The sequence below is a fragment of the Genypterus blacodes genome, unplaced genomic scaffold, assembly GCF_046128005.1.
Source record: "Genypterus blacodes isolate CSIRO-AG114 ecotype Tasmania unplaced genomic scaffold, CSIRO-AGI_Gbla_v1 ptg000139l_1, whole genome shotgun sequence".
Taxonomy (NCBI): domain Eukaryota; kingdom Metazoa; phylum Chordata; class Actinopteri; order Ophidiiformes; family Ophidiidae; genus Genypterus; species Genypterus blacodes.
In genome coordinates this window covers 895865-919556 of record NW_027466941.1, presented here as the reverse complement: position 1 = coordinate 919556, position 23692 = coordinate 895865, and the positions used below count along the sequence as shown (strand labels likewise).

General features: G+C 46.2%; 3 protein-coding genes across 3 annotated transcripts; 2 read left to right on the top strand and 1 right to left on the bottom strand.

Annotated features, from left to right (window-relative positions):
• Positions 1-7481: 7481 nt before the first annotated feature.
• Positions 7482-10389, bottom strand: aldob (aldolase b, fructose-bisphosphate). The gene is made up of 9 exons (XM_076164800.1): positions 10246-10389; positions 9605-9717; positions 9309-9517; positions 9162-9216; positions 8772-8932; positions 8592-8675; positions 8321-8495; positions 8014-8213; positions 7482-7762 (listed from the first exon to the last, which is right to left on the bottom strand). The coding sequence occupies exons 2-9, from the start codon at positions 9714-9716 to the stop codon at positions 7667-7669; spliced, it is 1092 nt and encodes a 363-aa protein (XP_076020915.1). The 5' UTR covers position 9717; positions 10246-10389; the 3' UTR covers positions 7482-7666.
• Positions 10390-11996: 1607 nt separating this feature from the next.
• On the top strand, positions 11997-18894 carry rnf20 (ring finger protein 20, E3 ubiquitin protein ligase). Its single transcript, XM_076164978.1, has 22 exons — positions 11997-12091; positions 12418-12614; positions 12745-12813; positions 12932-13030; positions 13167-13314; positions 13409-13594; positions 13720-13835; positions 13961-14107; positions 14199-14273; positions 14375-14494; positions 14681-14860; positions 14995-15130; positions 15229-15350; positions 15438-15585; positions 15687-15978; positions 16162-16279; positions 16566-16715; positions 16810-17022; positions 17156-17281; positions 17392-17532; positions 17647-17751; positions 18143-18894. Exons 2-22 carry the CDS (start codon positions 12438-12440, stop codon positions 18317-18319), a joined length of 3045 nt encoding a protein of 1014 aa, XP_076021093.1. The 5' UTR covers positions 11997-12091; positions 12418-12437; the 3' UTR covers positions 18320-18894.
• A 190-nt stretch (positions 18895-19084) lies between these two features.
• LOC143011922 (uncharacterized) lies at positions 19085-22596 on the top strand. Its single transcript, XM_076164944.1, has 3 exons — positions 19085-20110; positions 21608-21710; positions 22046-22596. The coding sequence occupies exons 1-3, from the start codon at positions 19868-19870 to the stop codon at positions 22402-22404; spliced, it is 705 nt and encodes a 234-aa protein (XP_076021059.1). The 5' UTR covers positions 19085-19867; the 3' UTR covers positions 22405-22596.
• The last annotated feature ends 1096 nt before the right edge of the window (positions 22597-23692 follow it).

The following is a 23692-nucleotide window of genomic DNA, read 5'->3' as shown; positions in this document are numbered from 1 at the left end:
TCACTACGTCAGAGATGTTTTTCCACTCCTTTGAACTGGGTTTTCATACGAGTACAAGACAACACACACGGTTTTATCTGAGGTCAGTTTGTTGGCATGTCACGACAAATTTGATAAATAGGAAAAGCAAGTGAGTGAGGAGGAACATGCCGCTTCATGCACACACACTGCTCTTCGCTCCTCCCTCCAAGGATTCAAAACAATGGCCTGCATCTCAAATTTCCCAACTTCCTCTTCCCACCCACAAAACTCCCATTCAACTTTCACTCCCATTCCTTCCCTAAAAACACTACTAGGAAAACCAAGTTTTAGTTTCTTTGACTGCATTCTCTCAGAATGCATTAACAACTTCCTGTCATTATTGAGTGGTAACACAGTTAGTTCAGTCTCTTCCACGCTGCTTTGTAGAATCATAGCAAAGCGCCTGTACATCTGGTTTGATTCAACTCGGTCATCTCACGGACCAAACCCAGAGCATTTCCAGACCGTCATGGAGTCAACAACAAGAGAGATTGTTGCAAACCCGGAGCCAGGGAACACTGTGCCACTGATGTCCGGCAAACCTCTGCACCGATTTGTCCAAAGAGATCCACGATCTTTTGGGGTAACATCTGACACAACAGGATAGTGATTGTAAAATGATGTACCCTAGTAATTGGATTGTTTACAGGATAAAGGTGGATAATGTCTTTGAATTAAAAACACGTTATTCTGTCCATGTTGATTCCAGCAGACTCTTGTCCTTCCCAGATTGTCGTCCTGGTGTTTGGCTGTGCAGAACTTTTGATGGGATTTGTAATAGCGGGTGACAACATCCGAAGCTCTAATGAAATCTACATTCCCTTCTGGCAGGGAGTTCTGGTACAGAACATCTGGGTGGTTGACATGCAGATTTTGATTGACAATCATCAGAAATGGTTCAATGTTATGTACACATTCAGAAGAACTGCAAGAATAGATATGAAAGATAAGTTGTGTGTCTTTTCCAGTTTGCTGTCTGTGGAGTGCTCTCTATCTACACTGGGGTACATCCATCCAAGAAAATGGTGGGTTTAATTATGACTTCCTCTTCAATATGTTTCTGGATGAGCCCATGTATCTGCCTGTCTTTATCTGACTTGTCAATCTGGTCTTTCCTAGGTGACAGTTTGTATGTCCATGTATGTGGTTTCTCTCCTGGGAATCATTCTCACCATTTGCTGGAGGATCGCTTGCATTTATCAACTAGCACACTTCTGGTTCTGGAATATGGCCTTTGAAGATGAGACTTGGGGTTTCAGGAGAGTAGTGAGTAACCGGCCAGTGTATTAAAAGACCATGTCAACCACATTGCACGGTTTCTGAAGAAAAGATGTTTGTGTTTACCCTCTCACAGGACCAGATGTTGAGCATTGAGGCTATGTTGCTAATTTCCTCACTGTGTGTGTCAGGAATACTCATCTTCTTGTCTGCCATGGCACGTTTATCTCTGAAATCCACAAACACTCAGGTAAATGACTTCTCAGGGAAGCACAGATACCTTTGGTCTTTCCTCATCCAGTTTAAAGGTCATTCTTTAATTGCCTTCCTGTTGTCCTCTTGACCTTCATATCATTTACAGGTTTTCCTCCTGAGAGCCCCGGCAGCACAGTGACACAACAACAACAACAACAACAACCTTATATCACTATGTTAACATGTATCCCACAGTAATTAACATTGGTCCTGTCAACCCGTTTCCTCCTGTGCAGCTACCCTGTGAACACGCTCACACACATGCAGTGTACAGCATGTGTGATGTGTGTTCTGCTATATGGGAATATTACATAAAGGAATATCATGCCACCTACTGGCAGTATAGTTGAGCCACATACTTTGTTATTTGTGATGATCTCTGTATCTAAACGTCTTTACTTGCACTATGTGTGAATACAGTGTCTTGAGAAATAAACGCCTCACTCATCCACAGTTATTTGCCCTCGTTTATCATTTTAATAAATAAGTGGATCAAAGCCAATTATGTGCCTACACAAATAGGAACTTTTCGTTCAGCCACCATGAGGTGAAAATTTTTTCTGAACCTATCTAATGAGGGTTTTGTGGAATTGCCTCCTGATTGATATTTGTCTGTCTGAAATTCAAAAAGGCTTCAAGTTAAAAAAAATGTTTTGACAAAGCTGCTAATGAGAGAATCAAAAATCCATCAGCAACTGATACTGTCAGGATAGAAGATGTTTTGGGTTCACAACATCAGTCATGCCTGTAAAACGCCTCAGGATACAGAACTGTCATGTCCACTTTTAACTGGGTTTTCAAGTGAGCATGATTATTGTTCCACTTCAGAGTTACTATTAGGTGTCAAAGCTCTGTCTGACAAACACACTGACCAGAAATCCTGACGTATGTTTCCTTGGGTGTGTTGTTTTCTCCTCCTGCACTCATAGGATTGATTTGTCAACATCCCAGGAACATGAGAAGGAACATGCTGCTTCATGCACACACACTGCTCTTAGCTCCTCCCTCCAAGGATTCAAACCAATGGCCTGCATCTCAAATTTCCCAACTTCCTGTTCCCATCCACAAAAGTCCCGTAACACTTTCACTCCCACTCCTTCCCTACATGGACACATAAAAAGAGGTGCGCCCCTCTGGGTTTTTGTTTATTCGACTGCATTCTGTCAGAATGCATTAACAACTTCCTGTCACTATTGAGTGGTAACACAGTTAGTTCAGTCTCTTCCACGCTGCTTTGTAGAATCATAGCAAAGCGCCTGTACATCTGGTTTGATTCAACTCGGTCATCTCACGGACCAAACCCAGAGCATTTCCAGACCGTCATGGAGTCAACAACAAGAGAGATTGTTGCAAACCCGGAGCCAGGGAACACTGTGCCACTGATGTCCGGCAAACCTCTGCACCGATTTGTCCAGAGAGATCCACGATCTTTTGGGGTAAAATCTGACACAACATGATAGTGGTAGTAAAATGATGTACCCTAGTAATTGGATTGTTTACAGGATAAAGATTTGATGTTGTTTAAGTAAAAGCACGGTATTCTGTCCATGTTGATTCCAGCAGACTCTTGTCCTTCCCAGATTGTCGTCCTGGTGTTTGGCTGTGCAGAACTTTTCATGGGATTTGTAATAGCGGGTGACAACATCCGAAGCTCTAATGACATCTACATTCCCTTCTGGCAGGGAGTTCTGGTACAGAACATCTGGGTGGTTGACATGCAGATTTTGATTGACAATCATCAGAAATGGTTCAATGTTATGTCCACATTCAGAAGAACTGCAAGAATAGATATGAAAGATAAGTTGTGTGTCTTTTCCAGTTTGCTGTCTGTGGAGTGCTCTCTATCTACACTGGGGTACATCCATCCAAGAAAATGGTGGGTTTAATTATGACTTCCTCTTCAATATGTTTCTGGATGAGCCCATGTATCTGCCTGTCTTTATCTGACTTGTCAATCTGGTCTTTCCTAGGTGACAGTTTGTATGTCCATGTATGTGGTTTCTCTCCTGGGAATCATTCTCACCATTTGCTGGAGGATCTCTTGCATTTTTCAACTAGGACACTTCTGGTTTTGGGGTACGCCCTTTGAAGATGAGACTTGGGGTTTCAGGAGAGTAGTGAGTAACCGGCCAGTGTATTAAAAGACCATGTCAACCACATTGCACGGTTTCTGAAGAAAAGATGTTTGTGTTTTCCCTCTCACAGAACCAGATGTTGAGCATTGAGGCTATATTGTTAATTTCCTCGCTGTGTGTGTCAGGAATACTCATCTTCTTGTCTGCCATGGCACGTTTATCTCTGAAATCCACAAACACTCAGGTAAATGACTTCTCAGGGAAGCACAGATACCAATAATCAGGTCATTCTTTAATTGCCTTCCTGTTGTCCTCTTGACCTTCATATCATTTACAGGTTTTCCTCCTGAGAGCCCCGGCAGCACAGTGACACAACAACAACAACAACCTTATATCACTATGTTAACATGTATCCCACAGTAACTAACATTGTTCCTATCAACCCATGTCCTCCAGTGCAGCTACCTTGTGAACACGCTCACACACATGCAGTGTACAGCATGTGTGATGTGTGTTCTGCTATATGGGAATATTACATAAAGGAATATCATGCCACCTACTGGCAGTATAGTTGAGCCACATACTTTGTTATTTGTGATGATCTCTGTATCTTTACTTGCACTATGTGTGAATGCAGAGACTTGAGTAATGTGAGAAATAAACGCCTCACTCATCCACAGTTATTTGCCCTTGTTTATTATTTTAATACATAATTGAATCAAAGCCAATTACGTGCCTACACAAATAGGAACTTTTCGTTCAGCCACCATGAGGTGAACATTTTCCTGAACCTATCTGATGAGGATTTTGTGGAATTGCCTCCTGATTGATATTTGTTTGCCTGAAATTCAAGAAGGCCTCAAGTTAAAAAATATTTGACATAGCTGCTAATGAGAGAATCAAAAATCCATCAGCAACTGATACTGTCAGGATAGAAGATGTTTTGGGTTCACAACATCAGTCATGCCTGTAAAACGCCTCAGGATACAGAACTGTCATGTCCACTTTTAACTGGGTTTTCAAGTGAGCATGATTATTGTTCCACTTCAGAGTTACTATTAGGTGTCAAAGCTCTGTCTGACAAACACACTGACCAGAAATCCTGACGTATGTTTCCTTGGGTGTGTTGTTTTCTCCTCCTGCACTCATAGGATTAATGGGTCAACATCCCAGGAACATGAGGAGGAACATGCTGCTTCATGCACACACACTGCTCTTAGCTCCTCCCTCCAAGGATTCAAACCAATGGCCTGCATCTCAAATTTCCCAACTTCCTGTTCCCATCCACAAAAGTCCCGTAACACTTTCACTCCCACTCCTTCCCTACATGGACACATAAAAAGAGGTGCGCCCCTCTGGGTTTTTGTTTATTCGACTGCATTCTGTCAGAATGCATCAACAACTTCCTGTCATTATTGAGTGGTAACACAGTTAGTTCAGTCTCTTCCACGCTGCTTTGTAGAATCATAGCAAAGCGCCTGTACATCTGGTTTGATTCAACTCGGTCATCTCACGGACCAAACCCAGAGCATTTCCAGACCGTCATGGAGTCAACAACAAGAGAGATTGTTGCAAACCCGGAGCCAGGGAACACTGTGCCACTGATGTCCGGCAAACCTCTGCACCGATTTGTCGAAAGAGATCCACGATCTTTTGGGGTAACATCTGACACAACAGGATAGTGATAGTAAAATGATGTACCCTAGTAATTGGATTGTTTACAGCAGTGGTTCTCACACTGTGGTACGCTCCCTGTAGTGGTACGCGGGCGAATCAAATAAAAATATCGGAAATGCGACTTGAAATAAGTGTAGCCGGTGCCGGCGCACTTGTTGGTGCCGATAACGGCGCATTTGCCGGTACGGCGCACTTACCGGTGAAAATCACGGACAGCAGCATACCCCCTCCCCCCGCCCCACACTCCGGAGTCGTCGGCGGACTGAAACACCCCCCAGACTCTTGAGTCGGCACTGTGTGTGTGTGTGTGTGTGTGTGTGTGTGTGTGTGTGTGTGTGTGTGTGTGTGTGCGCGCGCGCGTGTTTGAAAATGCTGTGGGTGTAAGAGGGACTGCCCCATATAGGAGAGTTGTTCATATGAGAGAGTTCTAGTACCAATTTGTACAATGTGACTGACAAAGGGTCAAAATAAATAATATTCTTATGAGGAATAAATTTGCTTCCTGCTTGAATTATAGTTTATTCTGAATATATTATAGTACATTTTTGGTTGGATGCTAACTGCATTTCATTGGCTTGTACCTGTACTTAGATCAATGACAATAATGTTGAATCTAATCTAATCTAATTTTGCATAGCAGCTGAATAGGGTAGGCCTACGCTACTGTATTTTAACATCGGTGGTACTTGGAGAGACAAATATTTTCTGAGGTGGAACCTGATGTACAAAGTATGAGAACCACTGGTTTACAGGATAAAGGGTTGATGCCTTTTGAGTAAGAACATGTTATTCTATGCATGTGGATTCCAGCAGACTCTTGTCCTTCCCAGATTGTCGTCCTGGTGTTTGGCTGTGCAGAACTTTTGATGGGATTTGTAATGGCGGGTGACAACATCCAAGGCTCTGATGACATCTACATTCCCTTCTGGCAGGGAGTTCTGGTACAGAACATCTGGGTGGTTGACATGCAGATTTTGATTGACAATCATCAGAAATGGTTCAATGTTATGTCCACATTCAGAAGAACTGCAAGATTAGAAATGAAAGATAAGTTGTGTGTCTTTTCCAGTTTGCTGTCTGTGGAGTACTCTCTATCTACACTGGGGTACATCCATCCAAGAAAATGGTGGGTTTAATTATGACTTCCTCTTCAATATGTTTCTGGATGAGCCCATGTATCTGCCTGTCTTTATCTGACTTGTCAATCTGGTCTTTCCTAGGTGACAGTTTGTTTGTCCATGTATGTGGTTTCTCTCCTGGGAATCATTCTCACCATTTGCTGGAGGATCGCTTGCATTTTTCACCTAGCACACTTAAGGCACTGGAATACACCCTCTGAAGATGAGACTTGGGCTAACAGGAGAATAGTGAGTAACCGGCCAGTGTATTAAAAGGCCATGTCAACCACATTGCACAGTTTATGAATTTAAGATATTTTCCCTCTCACAGGACCAGGTGTTGAGCCTTGAGGCCATATTGTTCATTTTCTCACTGTGTGTGTCGGGAATACTCATCTTCTTGTCTGCCATGGCACGTGTATCTCTGAAATCCACAAACAGTCAGGTAAATGACTTCTCAGGGAAGCACAGATACCTTTGGTCTTTCCTCATCCAGTTTAAAGGTCATTCTTTAACTGCCTTCCTGTTGTCCTCTTGACCTTCATATCATTTACAGGTTTTCCTCCTGAGAGCCCCGGCAGCACAGTGACACAACAACAACAACCTTATATCACTATGTTAACATGTAACCCACAGTAATTAACATTGGTCCTGTCAACCCGTTTCCTCCTGTGCAGCTACCCTGTGAACACACTCACACACATGCAGTGTACAGCATGTGTGATGTGTGTTCTGCTATATGGGAATATTACATAAAGGAATATCATGCCACCTACTGGCAGTATAGTTGAGCCACATACTTTGTTATTTGTGATGATCTCTGTATTTAAGCGTCTTTACTTTCTCCATGTGTGAATGCAGTGACTTGCGAAATAAAAGCCTCACTCATCCACAATTATTTGCCCTAGTTTACTAATTTAAAATGAATCAAAAGCAAATTATGTGCCCCCATATATAGGAACTTTATGTTCAGCCCTTGAAGGTGAGGTGAATATTTTCCTGAACCTCTCTAATGAGGGATTGTGTACTTGACTCCCAATGAAATTCAAGATGGCTTCAAGGTAAGAAAGATTTGACAGCTGCTAATGAGAAACAAAATCCATCAACTAGATACCAATATTTGTTCACTTAATTTATTTCACTTTGTAAACAAACAAGTAGTCAATGGGTTAGTTTTAGACTTCTCCCCCTCATTGGCAATACAGAGGAAGCCTCAGAAGCATTTCAGCAGGAATGTTTCTTGAAGCCGTTTGGTCCGTGTGTGTGTGTGTGTGTTTGTTATTTGGTCATCGTCACAGGTATTTAATACACATAGCTGGCAGTGTACAGGGACTGCGTGGAGGACTGGTCAGCTGAGCCAGTGGGCTTGTACTCTCCTTTGGAAGCCAGGCCATTGATCTGAAAGACCAACAGATGAGGGGAGGGGGAGTTAGGTCAAAGTCAAGTCTGAGCGTTAATAATCAGCCAAGTTACTTAAGCAACATTAGAGAAATACAGAAGGCTCAACAGTGTCTGAATTAATCATTGACCAATTGGTATAAAGTTAAGTAATGCAGAGATAAGACTTGTTTGTAAGATCCTTGCACAGTGCAAATCTACAAGTGGATAGAGACGTTATCATTATTAATAATTGCGTCCTCCAGGTTCACCTTGGCTCTGGTGCAGAAAGCCTCCTGTGCAGCCGCCTTGTTTGCAGCTTTGCCCTGCCAGGCTGCGAGGGCGGAGGCCTGGAGCGCACGGCCGTAAGAGAAGGTCAGCTTCCACGGGCGATGGAGGGGCACCTGGTTGATGGCGTTCAGGTTGCGAGAAGCCTCCTCCTCACTCTGGCCTCCAGACAGGAAGCAGATGCCTGGAGAGACAACAGTGGCTTACTACAGGTCCTGTGCACACGGTCCTGGTCCTTCTTAGACCCTTAAGTCTGCTTGGTAGAGACCAGACTGGTGTGGCTAGACTCACCAGGCACAGCAGCAGGGACGGTGCGTCTCAGAGCGGTCACTGTCGCCATGGCTACCTCTTGAGGGCTGAATTTCTTAGTGCAGGAGTGTCCAGCGAGGACCATGTTGGGCTTCAGCAGGGTGCCCTCCAGGTACACATGGTGGTCAGACAGAGCCTTGTACACTGCAGCCAGAACCTAGAAATACGTTTACACAGACATCTCCATAGTTACAACTTGTACGCCCTGTTGTTGGTCTTAAATTTGGGACTAAGCCAGACATGGTGGACAAACCTTTTCTGTGACATACTGGCAGCGAAGGAGGTCATGGTCTCCATCAGGCAGAATCTCTGGCTCCACAATGGGCACCAGGCCATTCTGTTGGAGTGCATAGATGAAAGTGAGAAACTTACAGCCAGGGCACCAATTTGGACCCAGTCATTGCTGTGGATGAATATGGACACAAGTACACACCTGCTGGCAGATACTGGCATATCTGGCGAGGACATTGGCGTTCTCTGCGATCCCCAGAGCTGACGGGCAGCCATCTGAGATCTTAAGCACACACCTCCACTTGGCGAAGTCACAGCCGTCCTTCTTATACTGGGCACAGCGCTCCGACAGGCCGTCCAGACCTACAGAGACAGAGAGAGAGAACACCAATTAGTGTTGTGCTTGAACGATATGATCTTTGTCCACATCTACTAACAATGATCAGCAATTTGAGACTTTAAGTTCAAGGCAAATTCAAAGTGCTCATACTGAATCACTGCATTGGATTGAAGAAATCTCAATGAAATCTTTGATCTACTGCACGTCAAATGCAACTTTGCAGCCATAGTAGAGCTCCATATCCATGTTCACCTTGTGTGGTGGTCTCTCCGTCTGTTCCATTCAGAGCAGCTGTGCCTTTGTCCACCTGATGCGAGACAAAAACAAACAAACACGTCTGTTCACTCTCTGGACTTAAACGCGAAGCCGTGCACCTTCTCCCAGGTATGAGGGTCTCACCTTGATTCCGACAACAATGCCCTTGTCCTTGATGACCTGAGGGAAGAGCTTGCCGCTGTCCGCCTTCTGGTAGAGCGTCTCGTGGAAGAAGATGACCCCACCCACGCAGTCCTTCATGGATTCACATGAGAAAAGGAGGTCACGGAAGTAGCGACGGTTCTCCTCAGTGTTCTCCACGTTGATATTTCCGAGACGCTTCCCCATGGTGCCTTCAAAACAAATGGGAACAAATGGTTTCTCAAGCTCTGCAATCACATCCTCACAGCCTTCGTCTCCTTTGAAAGCTCAAGGATCACCTGTCGATTCATCTGCAGCCAGGATTCCCCTTCCTGGAGCCACTATCTTCTGAGCAATGCCAGAGAGCTCCTTCTTCTGCTCCGGAGAGAGGGATGGAAACTGATGAGTCATCCTACAGGAAGGAAGAAAATGAAGGAGGTTACTTCACTTCAGGTGTGCAGATGCATGTTGGATTCTACCGCAAGTATGAGGAAGAGGGTTTTTCATTCAACACACAATGAGCAGCCTACATCCTGCTCCACTACCTCAGTAAATATTTGTCTCACACGTTTGAACTTTGACCTAGAACTGATACAGCTGCAGCTCTCTCCTCCCCCCCCCCCCCCCCCCACACACACAGTCACAACACACCGATTGAATATGTGCACAATCCAGACACTAGGCCGCCTCACACACACACACACACACCGACCTGGTGCTCTTCAAATTAACAACACCACCACAGTGAGTGACGCAAATATGCAAACTTGATTATGCAGTTCTGCAAACTAGGAGCCGAAGTCCTTCAGCTTAAATGCGCCAAACGTCACGCGTGTTAAATAAAAACACAACGCAGAATAACTGAAGTTACGCGGAGACGAACCCTGCAGAAACCGATGAACTTATCAGGGAGTGTGCGTCTGTGTAAAAGTCGTCTTACTTGAGTGTTTGGTCAAACAACGACGGCGGCGGTAGACAGACAGACGGCAGCTGAGCCTCCCAGCAATACGTGGACTGATGGACAAGGGCGAGAAGTTGCCACAAAGCGCTATTTATCCGGAGCTCACAGCCCGGGAGGAGGCGCTCCGGCCCAGGCGGGGGCGTGAGTCACCGCCGGTAACGCAATTGGTCCGGTGAAGGAGACAAGGGAGTGTATGTGTGTGTACGTGTGATAGCAATGCACTTTTGTGGACTTTGAGTTCCTGTTTGAATCTCGGGAGGAGGGGGAGGGTGAATTAAATATCCGAATGGAACACGATGTTTCGTTTCAAACTGGAGTCATTTAAGTCAAGGTTCTTCTGCATCTGCACGTTTGGCTCAGTTCGGGAAACAGCATCAGCAAATGATGGCGGAAATGTCCAATTGTTTGACTTGACTGGCCTGCTGCAATGTTGTAGTACAGGTTTCTTTGTATCTCCTTATCAGTACTTCTGTGTTCACATGCCTTTCCCCTTCATTTAGATGTATTCTAACCACTGCAGAGCCATGTTGGGCTGTTTGTGCTTCCCCAAGACACAGCATGGAGAATTATTCACCCAGTAACATGCATAATATCTGATGATCCATGTCCATTTGTGTCCACTTGTTGCATGTTCTTATAAACTGATGTAGGACCACGTTTAAGCCAAGGGTGACAATTATTTATTACAAATAGAGGGGATTCTGTGTAGAGCAGAGCAGCCTTGTTCTGTATCATCATTGTGTATCTTCCTTTTGCATCACGCTGCTTGCCAAACACGTCATTGTCATATTGATTCTTGAAAATGGCCCAAAAGCTTCTGGTGGTGTTTCTCATGAGTCCACAAGTCCACAAAGTGACCTCATCAGGCATCTTTGAACCCATGCTTTGGGGTTGGCTCACAAATAATTACAAAGCAGCTTTTACACAATCTGGACCCTGGACCCAAAGCAATATGCTCCTAAATATTGCCGATCAAAGAGATCAAAGTCCAGTTCCTACCTCCTTTTTACATAATGTCTGAGAAAACAGCCAAGAGACGAGTTGGAGCAATGTGTTGACTTGGTTACCTGGCATGTTATGTCCTTTGGCTTAGTTTCATTAGCAGTTGCTGCAGACAAAGCAGATGTGCTGTGAGGCCATGCTGTTTGTTTGGAACATGGCTTAGGCCTATTTAATGTAGTCAGAGAGAGATCCTCAACATGAATAACAAATAGCAGCGGCCATTTAACCATGTTTCACATTTGGCCTTTGTTTAGAACCCAGACTCCACATTCTGGATAAATGAGGAGAGTGTGACTGTAGAGCTATGGTGACCTCTGTAGGGTGTGTAAGGATCTATTCCCTTCCTCATTATGTATGATGGGCGTGGACAGACGCTGCACTACACCACAGTAAACAAGTATATTAAATTACCACATAACCACTTTTTATTGATACGTAGTAGTGCTGAAAGTTACTTTGAAATACATGTTTAATATTTAGTGCACCATGTGAGAAGGGTAGAAGATTAGAGGCACCTTTCTGTATAATGCAGTACAAAAAAGCAGCACTTGATATTTACAAAGACTATCGGTACATTGTCAACAAAACCATTAAACATTATAAGCTCCACGATGGTTGCAGTTATTGTTGTGGATTTTGCAGAAGCCCCCTTATAAACTGGCACGTCAAAAAGGGTGCACTCCCTCTCCGGGGCGCGGGTGGCGCTTTGTCAAGTGTCGCAAACTCCACTTATAACTTTGTAACTTCCGCTTCCGGAAGGTGAGCAGCCGCAACATCAACATCCTCAGGCAGACTCTGCAAATTTCGCAGTTACAGTGCAGCGGTAAGATGTATATTTGCAATGGTGCATAATTGTCATATGAATACAATCTGAAGCATCAAGCTGAGGGCCGGAATCAGCTTTACGCGCCCATAAACAGTGTTAACACATCGCGGTAGCTAATGGCTAATGTTAGCCTAATGTAAACTAACCGGTGAATTGAGGTAATTAGAGAGCTCGTGCCTCAGTAAATCCAGATCAGTGTGTGTTTCTTCTTTTTGATAATCACTTATATTAATATATCCTTTATTCTTGATATAAGTCCGGCCGAGCCCGTCCTCCGTCTAGCACACCAAAGTGTCGTCATCCTGCTTTGTTTTGCGTCTCAGTTTGTTCCAGCAGTCTGAGGATGTCGGGGCAGAAGCGTCCTGGAGACCCCAGCGGCCCATCGTCCTCCTCCGGGGCGCCGCCGGAGAAACGCAGGGAGCGGGAGACAGAGGACGGCGGCTCGGGGCTCAGCGCCGCGGCGGCCGGGGGGAGCACCGCGGTGGAGACGGTCATCAAGCTGGGAGGGGTGTCAAACTCTGTGAGCCTTCATCATCATCTTCACCGTTAATACTAACACTGCACACTGTAACCCAGAAGTGCGTTTATTTATTGTGTTTCATGTAGCTTTATTATTTTTGTAATTATGTCTCAATCGTCTCTTGCTTCAGGAAGAGCAAGACATCAGAGCTCTACAGGCTAAGAACAGGAAGTTGGGAGAAGCTCTGGATCAGAGACAGGTGAGTGAACAACAACACTTTTATACCTCTACACACACGCACACACACACACACACACACACACACACACACACACTTGCTCTGAGAAAGTGTCATATCTCGGTTTGTTGGTTTGCAGGTGATTGAGGACGAATTACGGGAGCGGATTGAGAGACTGGAGACGCGTCAGGCCACCGATGATGCCAGTCTGCTCATCCTCAACAGATACTGGAACCAGGTACACGCTTACTGATGGAGCAGCTTAGCCAGAGAAGGAACTGAAGATACCTGTTCACTGATGTCCTCAGGATTAACACACACTGCATTGTGTGCAATAGGAAATAAGTTATTGACCTTCATCCTTTTGCTTTCAGTTTGATGAAAACGTGCAGCTGGTCATCAAGCATTACGACCAATCAAACAGCGAACCGGAGAAATCTCCAGTAAATGAGGGCCGGAGCCTGAAACCAGACACTCCCGAACCTGATGGCGACTCAAACCAGGAGAGGACCAAAGACAGAGGTACAGAGGGAAGAACACAACGTCTCAACTACCGCTGTAAACGGGTCCAACTGTGGTTCTAACACTCCTTCCTGTTGTTGCCCCCCACCCCAAGGCCACCAGGGAGAGACGACCAACTCCTTCCTTGCCACGCTGGCCAGCAGCACCAGCGAGGAGATGGAGGCAGAGCTCCAGGAGAGGGTGGAGTCCAGCCAGAAGCAGGCCAATCGCGTGGCCGAGATCTATGAGAGTCTGAAGAGCACCGTGGACCAACTGCACAGAGAGCTGGACTCTGGAGCAGGTGAGATGAAGGGATGGGTGAACATTCTGACTGGCTGTGGTGAAGAGCCAAGCTGGAAGTCCTTTGGGAAGTGATTTGTTTGTTTGCGCCCCGCTGAATGTCCGGTTATTGTGATGCGTTTGCAGAGGGAAGCTTGTGGCAGGTCGCCTCCAAACTGAACACTGTCCTGATAAGTGAGAATGAGCGGCTGCAGCAACTGAGTGAGGTCCTCCAGCAGAAGCACAGTCACATGACCAGCGAGGTAGGAAAGTTCTAGTGTGACACAATTTAGGGACTTGGTGTTTGACATGTTTGCTTGGCGTCCACTGGCTCAGGCTTTGCAGTGTGAAGTTGATCTTTAGTTCCCCGTGGCTTTGTCTCTTCCAGTCTCGGGGTCTCGGTCGTGCTGTGACCAAAGCAGACACCCGCGTCAGCGAGCTGCAGGTTCTGATCGAGGAGCTCCAGTGGGACATGGAGAAGATCCGCCGCCGGGAGAACCGACTCAACGCTCACCTCAGCGAGATACTGGAGAGGGTGAGGATCTTTCCGTCTGTGGCCACAGTGTTTCAATGCAGAAGAGCTGGATATACATGTTAAATATGATGCCATCTGCTGTCCATTCCAGGTAAACAGTAAAGGCTATAAGGTGTGTGGTGAGGCCAGCAGTGTGTGTGGGACCATCACCATAAACAAGAGAAAGGTACGGCGTCTCGCTATATGCAAGGTTGAGATTGCATTTCTTGATTTTCATCTCGTTTCTTCACTTTGTGACCTTTTTGCCGTCTGTTCTCCGTGGAACAGTTTGAGGAAATGAACAGTGAGTTGGAGGAGAATCGAGAGCTGGCAGACAACCGCCTCACCGAGCTGCAGAAGCTCCAGCAGGACCTGAACTGTGTGGAGGAGGACAACAACGGCATGAAGGTGGCCTTTTATTCCTCACACACATTTATATTAGGGCTCAGTTAGAGTGCATCTGAACCTGTTGGTGGAAAATAAATGATTGAGTGTTTGAATATAATATTTCTCTGCTGTGCTCTTGTGTTTTATCTCCTCTCTCTCTCTCTCTCTCTGTCTCTCTCTCTCCCTCTCTCCCTCTCTGTCTCTCAGACGGAGCTGTGTAGTCGGGCAGAGGGTGTGGTAAAGGACACCTCGGAGTATCACTGTCTGCAGTCGCAGTTCTCTGTGCTCTATAACGAGTCTCTGATTCTCAAGGGTCAGTTAGATGAGACGCGAGCACGCCTCAACACGACCAGGACGGCTCGCCTCCGACAGCTGGAGCACATGGAGGTACGCGTGTGTGTTGAAGCATCTTCAGAGGACAGCTTTCAGTCACAGCCCTCGTCCACATATCCGTTGTCTGTTCATTGTCCTCCTATGTAACCTTTGGCTCCTCCCACACCGTTTTCCCCCTCTGTGTGCAGAATGATGAGGTGGCTCTGCAGAGGAAGGTTCGTACAGAAGTGTTTCAGCTGGAGGACACGCTGGCTCAGGTCAGGAAGGAGTACGAGATGTTGCGCATCGAGTTTGAACAGACTCTTGCAGCCAATGAGCAAGCAGGTAAAGGACTCACCTGGCTGAGACGGCGCTTGATGAAAGAGACAGTGAAGCTTGACACGGGACAGTTTCTTAAACCATTTCTGTCTCATTTGTTTCAGGCCCCATTAACAGAGAGATGCGTCACCTCATTAGCACTCTGCAGACCCACAACCAGCAGATGAAGGGAGAGGTGGTGAAATACAAGATCAGACTGAGGGAGACGCAAGCTGAACTCAACCAGGTGGGTCACAGGGAGAATAAGCTTCCACACAGGAATCTTCACAGCTGCAGCGTTAAAGCTCATCCCCTTCTCCTCTTGCGTTCGTAGGTGCGCGCCTCAAAGGGAAACGCCATCCTCCAGTCCCAGTCGAGCACAGAGATGGATGTGAAGGAAGAGACAACCTCTCCTCCCGCCACAGCAGCTGATCCTTCAGTAAAAACGGAACCGGACGGCTCTGCGACACCCAGCAGTACCGGTGAGTAAAACCAAAGGTGTAAAGATGTAACCGTGTTCTCTGTCATTATAGTATTATAAATCCTCATCCTTTCTGAATCCTCTCCTGTGATCTCCCCATAGGCGTCTCATTGAAAACAGAGCCTGGTGTGGAGCCGGAGGCCACAGTGAAGGAGGAGGAAAGGGAGGAGAAGAAAGAGAAGGAGGAGAAGAAGGATAAGGACACTATCAAAAAGGAGGAGAAAGATCGGGAGCGGGAGAAGGAGAGGCCGACCCGCGGAGTAATGAAGGAGGAGAAGGAGAAACCGGGGAGCAGCAACCAACTTGAGGACTTAGCTGGGGAGCGACTGTCTGTGGTTGGAGGATCGAAAAGGAAGGAGGTGGAGCAGCTGAAGATCGTTCGGACAGAGCTCAAGTAAGTCCTAGGTGGCATTTTATAGTTTTCCTACTGTAAACGATGGGAAACAGTGAGGCGTCGAATCAAAGCGGGAGAGAACGTTCACGTCCTTCAGCTCCCTGTGGTGGTTTTGTCGGGGAGTTTGGTTGAAGCTGACGATGGGGATGGTAGTAATACAGGATCACACCCTTGACTGTCCAGGAAAGCTCAGGAGTCCCAGAGGGAAATGAAGCTGCTGCTGGACATGTACCGCTCAGCGCCCAAGGAGCAGAGGGACAAAGTCCAGCTCATGGCTGCAGAGAAGAAGGCCAAATCAGAGGTAGGCAGCACTGTTCACAACACACACAAGCAAACAGAGTGGCTTTGTATGCTTATCAAACTATTAAAGATCTGTTTAGCAGTTTTTGTAGATAGGGTAAAAGGTTTAACTTCAGTTCTTTTAGTGAAGCACCTCAGGGTAATAATGTGTAAATGTGTTCAGGTCCTACAGTTACTTGAACGTCAACAGTTACGGTCGGTCCATGTTTAGTTGTTCCAAGTAAGAGTGGTCTCCTAAACCACAGCTTTGCATTGTGGCCCTTATAATAATAACATGTTGATTCCAGGGAGAGGAGCTACGCCAGAGGTTAAGGGAGCTGGAGGAGAGGGAGAGGAGGGAGGGCAAGAAAATGGCCGACGAGGAAGCCCTGAGGAAGATCCGCTCTGTGGAGGAACAGATCGACATCCTTAACAAGAAGCTCTCCATAGCCAAGCAGGTGAGTGAGGGGGACGTTGGGTCTTGATTTTAAACACAAACCCCTCCGACCGATCCGCCTTTTTAACGCTGTCGTCTCCCGGCGCCGCCTGCAGGAGGAAGACGCGCTGCTGAGCGAGATGGACGTGACGGGACAGGCCTTCGAGGACATGCAGGAACAAAATATCAGGCTGATGCAGCAGCTCAGAGAAAAGGACGATGCCAACTTCAAGCTGATGAGCGAGCGCATCAAGTCTAACCAGATCCACAAGCTGCTGAAGGAGGAGAAGGAGGAGCTGGCCGACCAACTGCTCACACTCAAAACTCAGGTGAGCCTCCAAGCCAACCGAGGTTTTGCAGCTTGCCAACTTGTTTCTGTCATTGTCTCATCTATAGGTGGAAGACTAATCTCTATTCTTGTGTATTCTTCTGTTCTCAACTCATTTCTTGGGGCTGTGTCAGGTGGATGCACAGTTGCAGGTGGTGAGGAAGCTGGAGGAGAAGGAGCGCCTCCTGCAGGGCACCATCAGCACTGCAGAGAGAGAGTTGGCACTGAGGACCCAAGCTTTGGACATGAACAAGCGCAAAGTACACAATTTCACTTTTCTTTCCCCCGCTGTCAGCCGCAGAGTATCACATTCTCATTGAGTGAAAACATAAACATCTCCTGAGCTGTGCTGTCGTCTCGTCTCCTTCAGGCTCAGGAGTCGGCGTTGCTCTCGGAGGAGGTTCGCACTCAGCTGGAACAGGTTCAGCAGAGGCTCAAGCTGGTCAGAGCGGAGGTGGTAGAGAACAGCATCTCCAGGGAGAAGGAGTCCTTCAACGCCCGACGTGCACAGGTGACACCACACACACTCCTCACTGATTGGGACTTCTGAACCTTCACTCACACGCGAGTCTGATCTGGTAGAGCCCCCTTCCAAACCTGCAACTCATATCCGTCTGTGTTTCAGGAGGACATCTCCAAACTTAGGAGAAAGATCGAGAAGGCCAAGAAACCACAAGAGAAAATCAGCAATGGAGATGACATCCTAAACGAAGAAATAAACGAGTATAAGGTGGGTTTAAGTGTCTGGTCTGTTCAGGGTTCTGTTGTTAACCTGCTCAGGCTACTCCACCGTGTTCTGATTCCCGTCAGAAACATCAAATCGGTTTAATATCATCGTTAAAGGTCCAACTAATCCCCTCATCCTATGTGAATGTGTGCCACGCTCTTCCTCCTGTAGTCCAGTTCGGCGGTCTAGGTGGAGCCAGGATGGTTGAGCTGCTCATTCTGGGTTTGAAGGCCGGCCTGTTTAATCACAAGGCCTCCGGCTGTCCTAAATCATTGAGTGCACTCATTACAGACTGACCATTGTGGAACAAAGCGGCTTCTCAGTTCATTGTACACATTATTCTGACCCCTCTCTCACTCTCTCTCTCCTCCCCCCACCTCTCTCTCTCCTCCAGGCACGGCTAACGTGTCCGTGCTGCAACTCTCGAGTGAAGGACGCCGTACTGACCAAGTGCTTCCACGTCTTCTGCTTCGAGTGCGTCAAGACGCGCTACGACACGCGTCAGAGGAAATGCCCCAAGTGCAACGCCGCCTTCGGTGCCAACGACTTCCACCGCATCTACATCGGCTAAAGCGTCGGGTTCCACCCCCCCCCCCCCCACCCCCCCCCGACGATGCGGGCGTCCGGATACGCAGCAGCCACAGACACTGCCCGGGAACGAGACTCCACACCGCTCTCATGCGTCTCGCCGTTCCACGTCTTTGCCTTCCCTCCTGCTGCGTCAAGGGAGCCCGTCATTGTGAAAGTCAGTTGTTTCCAGCCTCGTGAAAATAAAAAAGGGCCACAACGATGCACAGAGCGAGACTGAATTCAGCTTCTGTCATCCCTGTTACGCCTGTTAGAGCGCTGGTGTGTGAAGAATCACAAGAAATATCAGCCAGTCTTTCCTCACACACTGAGTTTTGTGTACGTCCCCTTCGTGTCCATTAAAGAGAGGCAATTACACAACCTGTGTGCGCAGAAACCGTTAGTACTGAGAACCTTTGAAAGCAGCATTCCTCTCTGTTTGTACGTCGTTATTGTTTTTTTGTTCCCTTTTTTGTTCATTTTTTAACGCTTCCTGTTCCTGTCTTATAAAAATACCATGAAGTGATGCTTTGTATTTGCTCTTCTGCTGTTGTTATTATTAAACTGCCATCAAACACGCAGAGCTTCCATTTCTTCCTTTAGTTCGTTCTCTCTCTCGGTTCACGAAGCTGAAGAATCATGTTGACGTTTGACCCAGAAAGGCAGAACGCAAGACCAAGACGCAAATCTCGGTTTATCCTCCACAGCGCCTTACTTACTCCACCTTCTCCTCCCCTCCTCCTCCTCCTCCTCCCTCTTCCTCTCTGAAGTGTAGACCCAGGCGTGTTTGCATGCTGAGTCGTTGAGTGAATCGCCAGGAGGAAGGGAGCGTCACACAGAAGCTGCCTGCCACACAAAGGGACCGGGGTTGTTGCTACTCTTTTGTTTTAACTCAGGTTGTGCAACGTAATCCATCGTTGCAGCGGCCCGAAGAAAGGACAGAGGACTGAATATTTGTGGGGCCTCAGAGCTGAAATAAGAAGCTTTACACACTCGTGGTCAGATCAACGTCACCGCGTTCCTCCGTTTTCCTTTTAACGCGCAAAGCTACAAATAAACTTTTTTGAAACGCTGATGCACCATTTTTAATGCACACGTTTCTCCTGAAGCTTCATTGGTAATCAGACATATGGAGCTGTAGCCGGACCGAAGCTTAGGCAGTTTCTTACCTAATATAGCCCGGGTTCATGCTGACGGAGCGGCTCTACATTTGGATATTTGTAACGCAGCCAAAGTTTATAATTAAATATTCTCTCGGATCATCTTAAAACGTTACGGCCTTTTATTCTTTTACGTTAAATTTGATCCGACTGTACACTTGACCGCCGGAAATCTGCTGATCTGTTATTATATTTACGTTGACGTGTTGAGAGCTGCAGCATGTTAATGTAAAAAAAAAATCTGTCGCCTTGTAGCTTCGCCTGCTGTCAACAGAAGCCATTTTAAGTCATAAGCCTGCCGGAACACCGGCTGATCATCCTCACTGTGCGCCAGCCTGACACCGGTGTGTATTTTAACAAATTTTTTAAAGAAACATTCTCCCAAAAAAAACATGACTTCCGACGCGACAAGCCGTGGGCTCGGATGTAGCGCGGCTCGGTTCTTCTTCTTCTTCTTCTCCACCTACGTGCTGGTGCTGGGACTGGCGGCGGCTCAGGAGGCCATGCCGCCCTCGCCACCGCTGCCGGATGCGCCGGTGGTCACCCTGCGCTCCCTGGTCGCCGGAACCTGCCAGGAGATCCATAGTTACGCAGAGTCCGTGGTGGGAACGGGAGTGTTGCGTTCAGGTGTAGAGGTATAATAGAGCTCTTTTGTGTTTACTACCTGTTTTCCCACACTGTCCTCTTGAATTGATGGTTTACTGGGTGATTAACTCTTCACTATCCTTGATCAATGCTTCACTATTACCTGATCACTAATTTTACCTCTCCAACTTCATCCTGTCATCTCCACCCATCTATGTCCACTCCTCACACATTCCTCTCCTCCTGCATCTCAACTTGATAATCTCTCTCCCTGATCCCCCCCTATCTTCATGTCTGCTTATACCCATCTGTCCCCGTCACCCATACACACTCTCCCATCCCTGCTGTGGGTCTGTCCGTCCGGCTCCCTTTCCCTCAGAGTGCCTTGTTGTTTCTAGAGTCAATGCTTGGTCAGGAGAACGTCTATACGATGGTCACGGTAAGAAACATTATGTGTGTCCACCTGAGGTGACATGGGCCCTCAAACTAAGTCCTCTCTTTGCGGCTCTGTTTTGTGGCCCATGTCACCCTCACAGGTAGGAGCATGGCCCTATAGAGAAGAGCTGTATGTGTGAGAGCGTAGTGTCCAGTAGTGATGATGTTCAGTGTGTGTGCTGGCAAAGCTGAAATGTGAAATATGTACGTAAAGACGCGGCACAGTTTGTCAGCTTATCTGCAAAACATCTATGTAATGTAAACAATTCTGGAATAGGAAATTGGATATGATAGAGCCTCCAAGGTGATGTGCTGCCGTATTCTGGCTTGGCTTCTCAAATGAAATATTGTTGGCATGTCCTATATCGGATGACCAATCTAAACCGAGAGGCTATTTTATTTAGTGCACAATCCAATGTTTTCCAATAGAATAGCCTTTGTGAGGACTGGGATGTTGCATGTTTGTTGACTGTGTGAGATAATGGCCTCTATATAAGTGTTTGTCTGGGCATAGTAGCTTTTCATTTATCCTCATTGAAACATTGAGATTTGAACTTTAGTGTACCGCTAAGTACAGCTGTGCAGTATTTCTGTACGCATGTGCTGACATGGCAAGACAGATGCCAGAGTCTTCCTCAAGACATACTGGACAGTGTTCACTTATACTGTATGTGCAAGTGCGTACCAACAGGTGCAGATAGGATTATGTCCATCTTACTGGGCTACCCTTGACCTCGGGGTGTGAGAGACCCTGTACAGGAATAGAGAGGGGGCACTGTCCAGCTGTCAGCGAGTGAAGGAAGCGTGTCACTGTCTAAAATACTTGCAAGCACAGCTGTTTGTCCAGGTCAACAGTTCCACCACAAGCTCAGCAGATCTACAGGTCAATAGGAGTGTTTGTAATGCCGATAACCACTAGGTTAACAGCTGCTATTGTGCAGTTTTATCCTCTCTTAACCTGAATCAAACCAGACCAGATTCATACCTGTGTGAGGGGAAGTGTAGGTTGTGTTGTAATGAACAGTTCTGCATTCTTTGAGATTAATGTGCTCAGAATGTTGCCTATCCTCGTTATCTAACATGTCTTTGCTCCACCCTCCCTCCCTCACCAGTTTGTTGAGATGGTGATCCGTTTCCTGGCTGAAGGCGCTGCAAGTGGCCTAAATGTCATCGCTGTTTACGTCACAGAGATCCTGAGGGTTACTGGTTTTGATGGTGGGTATCAGGATGTCCTGTTTGCTTGTGCCTTGTTTGTGTGTATGTGTGTGTATGTGTGTGTGTGTTTAGGCAAAGGTCCTTAAACATGTATTATTGCTTTTGTTCTTCACTGCAAACTGGTATGGAATCTGCTGTGTGAGAATGTATGTCTGTGAAAGAATCAAGTGCAGTGAAAGTATGCATGACGGATTTCTACCTCGAGGCACTTTGTCTGCCACTCCCTGTCATTTGTGTTTGGTTTGCACTTCTATTCCCTTCCAAGTAACAAATGTGTCATCAAGATTTAATCTGAATGAATATTGGCCTAAACTGGATGTTATTCCTGTTCACAGTTGGACTGACGTTGCCACGCTTCACTCCAGAAGGTGTGACTGCAGTCGCCCAGTGGGGTGTGTTGGCCCTTATTGGATACTGGGTCCTGACTATCGTTCTCCGTCTGCTGATCGGTGTGTGTCAACGTGTGTTCTGGGTGGTGAAAACTATCCTGTCCCTCTGGCTTTTCGGACTGATCGCGACCGACACCACGGCCTCCGCAGACGTAACGGCGGTTCGTCTGGCTGGCCTGGTGCTGGGATGCGTCCTTTTGAGTCTGGTGGGTTGTGGCTCAGAAAAGACGATCACAGTGGAAAACCGGCTAAATCGCCTGGAGGGCCGGCTGAAGGTTGTTGAGAAAAGGAAAGGGGAAGAATAATGGAAATGGGGAAAGCATTTAAGGTGGCGCAGTGTGATGGTAATGTTGGTTAAGGTAACGGTAATGTTAATTGTAGTTGTTTGTGTGTCAGACATGGGAAATAAAGTCATCTCTGGGATTTTTCATCAGACTATGATCTTTCCTCTGGAATAATGCCATTTGAATTAAACTACATGGAAAAATGCTTCTGCACACTATTGAATATGTATCATTATTGTCACAACATATTTTGAAGAATAGAATATAAAGAAATTACAAGTGAATTATCTTCTTTATCCATCAAAACGTAACCTCGTGGACGTGAGCATCTACTCCAGTTAAGTCACAGTAAGATCATTCAAAATCAGGGAAGACACAGGAGTCAAACACATGTTTGTACTGCTGACGTATATTAAAATCACACGTTTTACATCGATGACTTTGTTAGAGCGCAGTAACAGCTTCTCCTATACAAATGTGCACTTAGGTATCAACAAAACAGCAGTGAAATGTTTAAAAACACAACAAAACATTTTCCGAAACAGACAGAGCTGACAAAATTCATACCATAATATACCAAATGGAAAACACACAAATGCTTGCATGTATAAAAATATATATATAAGGCAGGTAAGAGTGGTTTCAGTGTTTCACCTCACATTGGCAGAAAGATTGAAAACAAACCACAGCAGCCACTTTGAGGGTCCTGAGATGTGTCCCAAATGTAAACACACACACACACACACACACACAGTATACTACAATCTGTGCACTAATCTAAATAATGTTTTATTTTAGGCAGCAGCGTTAAAAAATGTAGTCCCTACGATTGAGCAACAAGTCGTTTTGCATTTCGGTATGAGTAACATGAGCTAGCTAGCTTGCTAACTGGCAATTATGCAAAATAAACAAAATATAATCAATATATAGTATTTATGTATCACGCAGTCCAAGCTGTTCAACATAAGTATAAGTGTGCTTGAAAAAAAAAGAAAAAAAGTTGGGACTTTTGTTCATGTTTTATCAGAAAAATATGAATGAATGGCCTTTGCTCTGGTTATGTGTGGGTTAGCTTGCATTTCAGATGCTAGCTAGTTGGTTAACTTGTATTAATGGAATAGTGGGTCAAAGGTCACTGGCAGAAATAATGCTAACACCAACACCACTACTAATAACATTCATGCAACAAATTTGATTGACTGGACCTGAACACAGTGCTTTGGTCATCATCTGCGTCAACACTGCATTACTAAACATGTTGAGGTATATGGTTCGGCAAGTGTGTGGCCATGCTTTCTTTGTCTTTGTT

Bases quoted from the DNA above. Each gene is read 5' to 3' on its own strand.
- aldob (XM_076164800.1), bottom strand. From the start codon at position 9,716: ATGACTCATCAGTTTCCATCCCTCTCTCCGGAGCAGAAGAAGGAGCTC. The intron at 8,933-9,161 runs GTGAACATGGAT...CTGTCTCTGTAG, and splicing joins CGGAGAGACCACCACACAAG to GTCTGGACGGCCTGTCGGAG. The intron at 8,496-8,591 runs GTTTGTCCACCA...ACGTATTTCTAG, and splicing joins GCCAGTATGTCACAGAAAAG to GTTCTGGCTGCAGTGTACAA.
- rnf20 (XM_076164978.1), top strand. From the start codon at position 12,438: ATGTCGGGGCAGAAGCGTCCTGGAGACCCCAGCGGCCCATCGTCCTCC. The intron at 12,814-12,931 runs GTGAGTGAACAA...GTTGGTTTGCAG, and splicing joins AAGCTCTGGATCAGAGACAG to GTGATTGAGGACGAATTACG. The intron at 17,752-18,142 runs GTGGGTTTAAGT...TCTCTCCTCCAG, and splicing joins AAGAAATAAACGAGTATAAG to GCACGGCTAACGTGTCCGTG.
- LOC143011922 (XM_076164944.1), top strand. From the start codon at position 19,868: ATGACTTCCGACGCGACAAGCCGTGGGCTCGGATGTAGCGCGGCTCGG. The intron at 20,111-21,607 runs GTATAATAGAGC...CTCCCTCACCAG, and splicing joins TGTTGCGTTCAGGTGTAGAG to TTTGTTGAGATGGTGATCCG. The intron at 21,711-22,045 runs GTGGGTATCAGG...TCCTGTTCACAG, and splicing joins GAGGGTTACTGGTTTTGATG to TTGGACTGACGTTGCCACGC.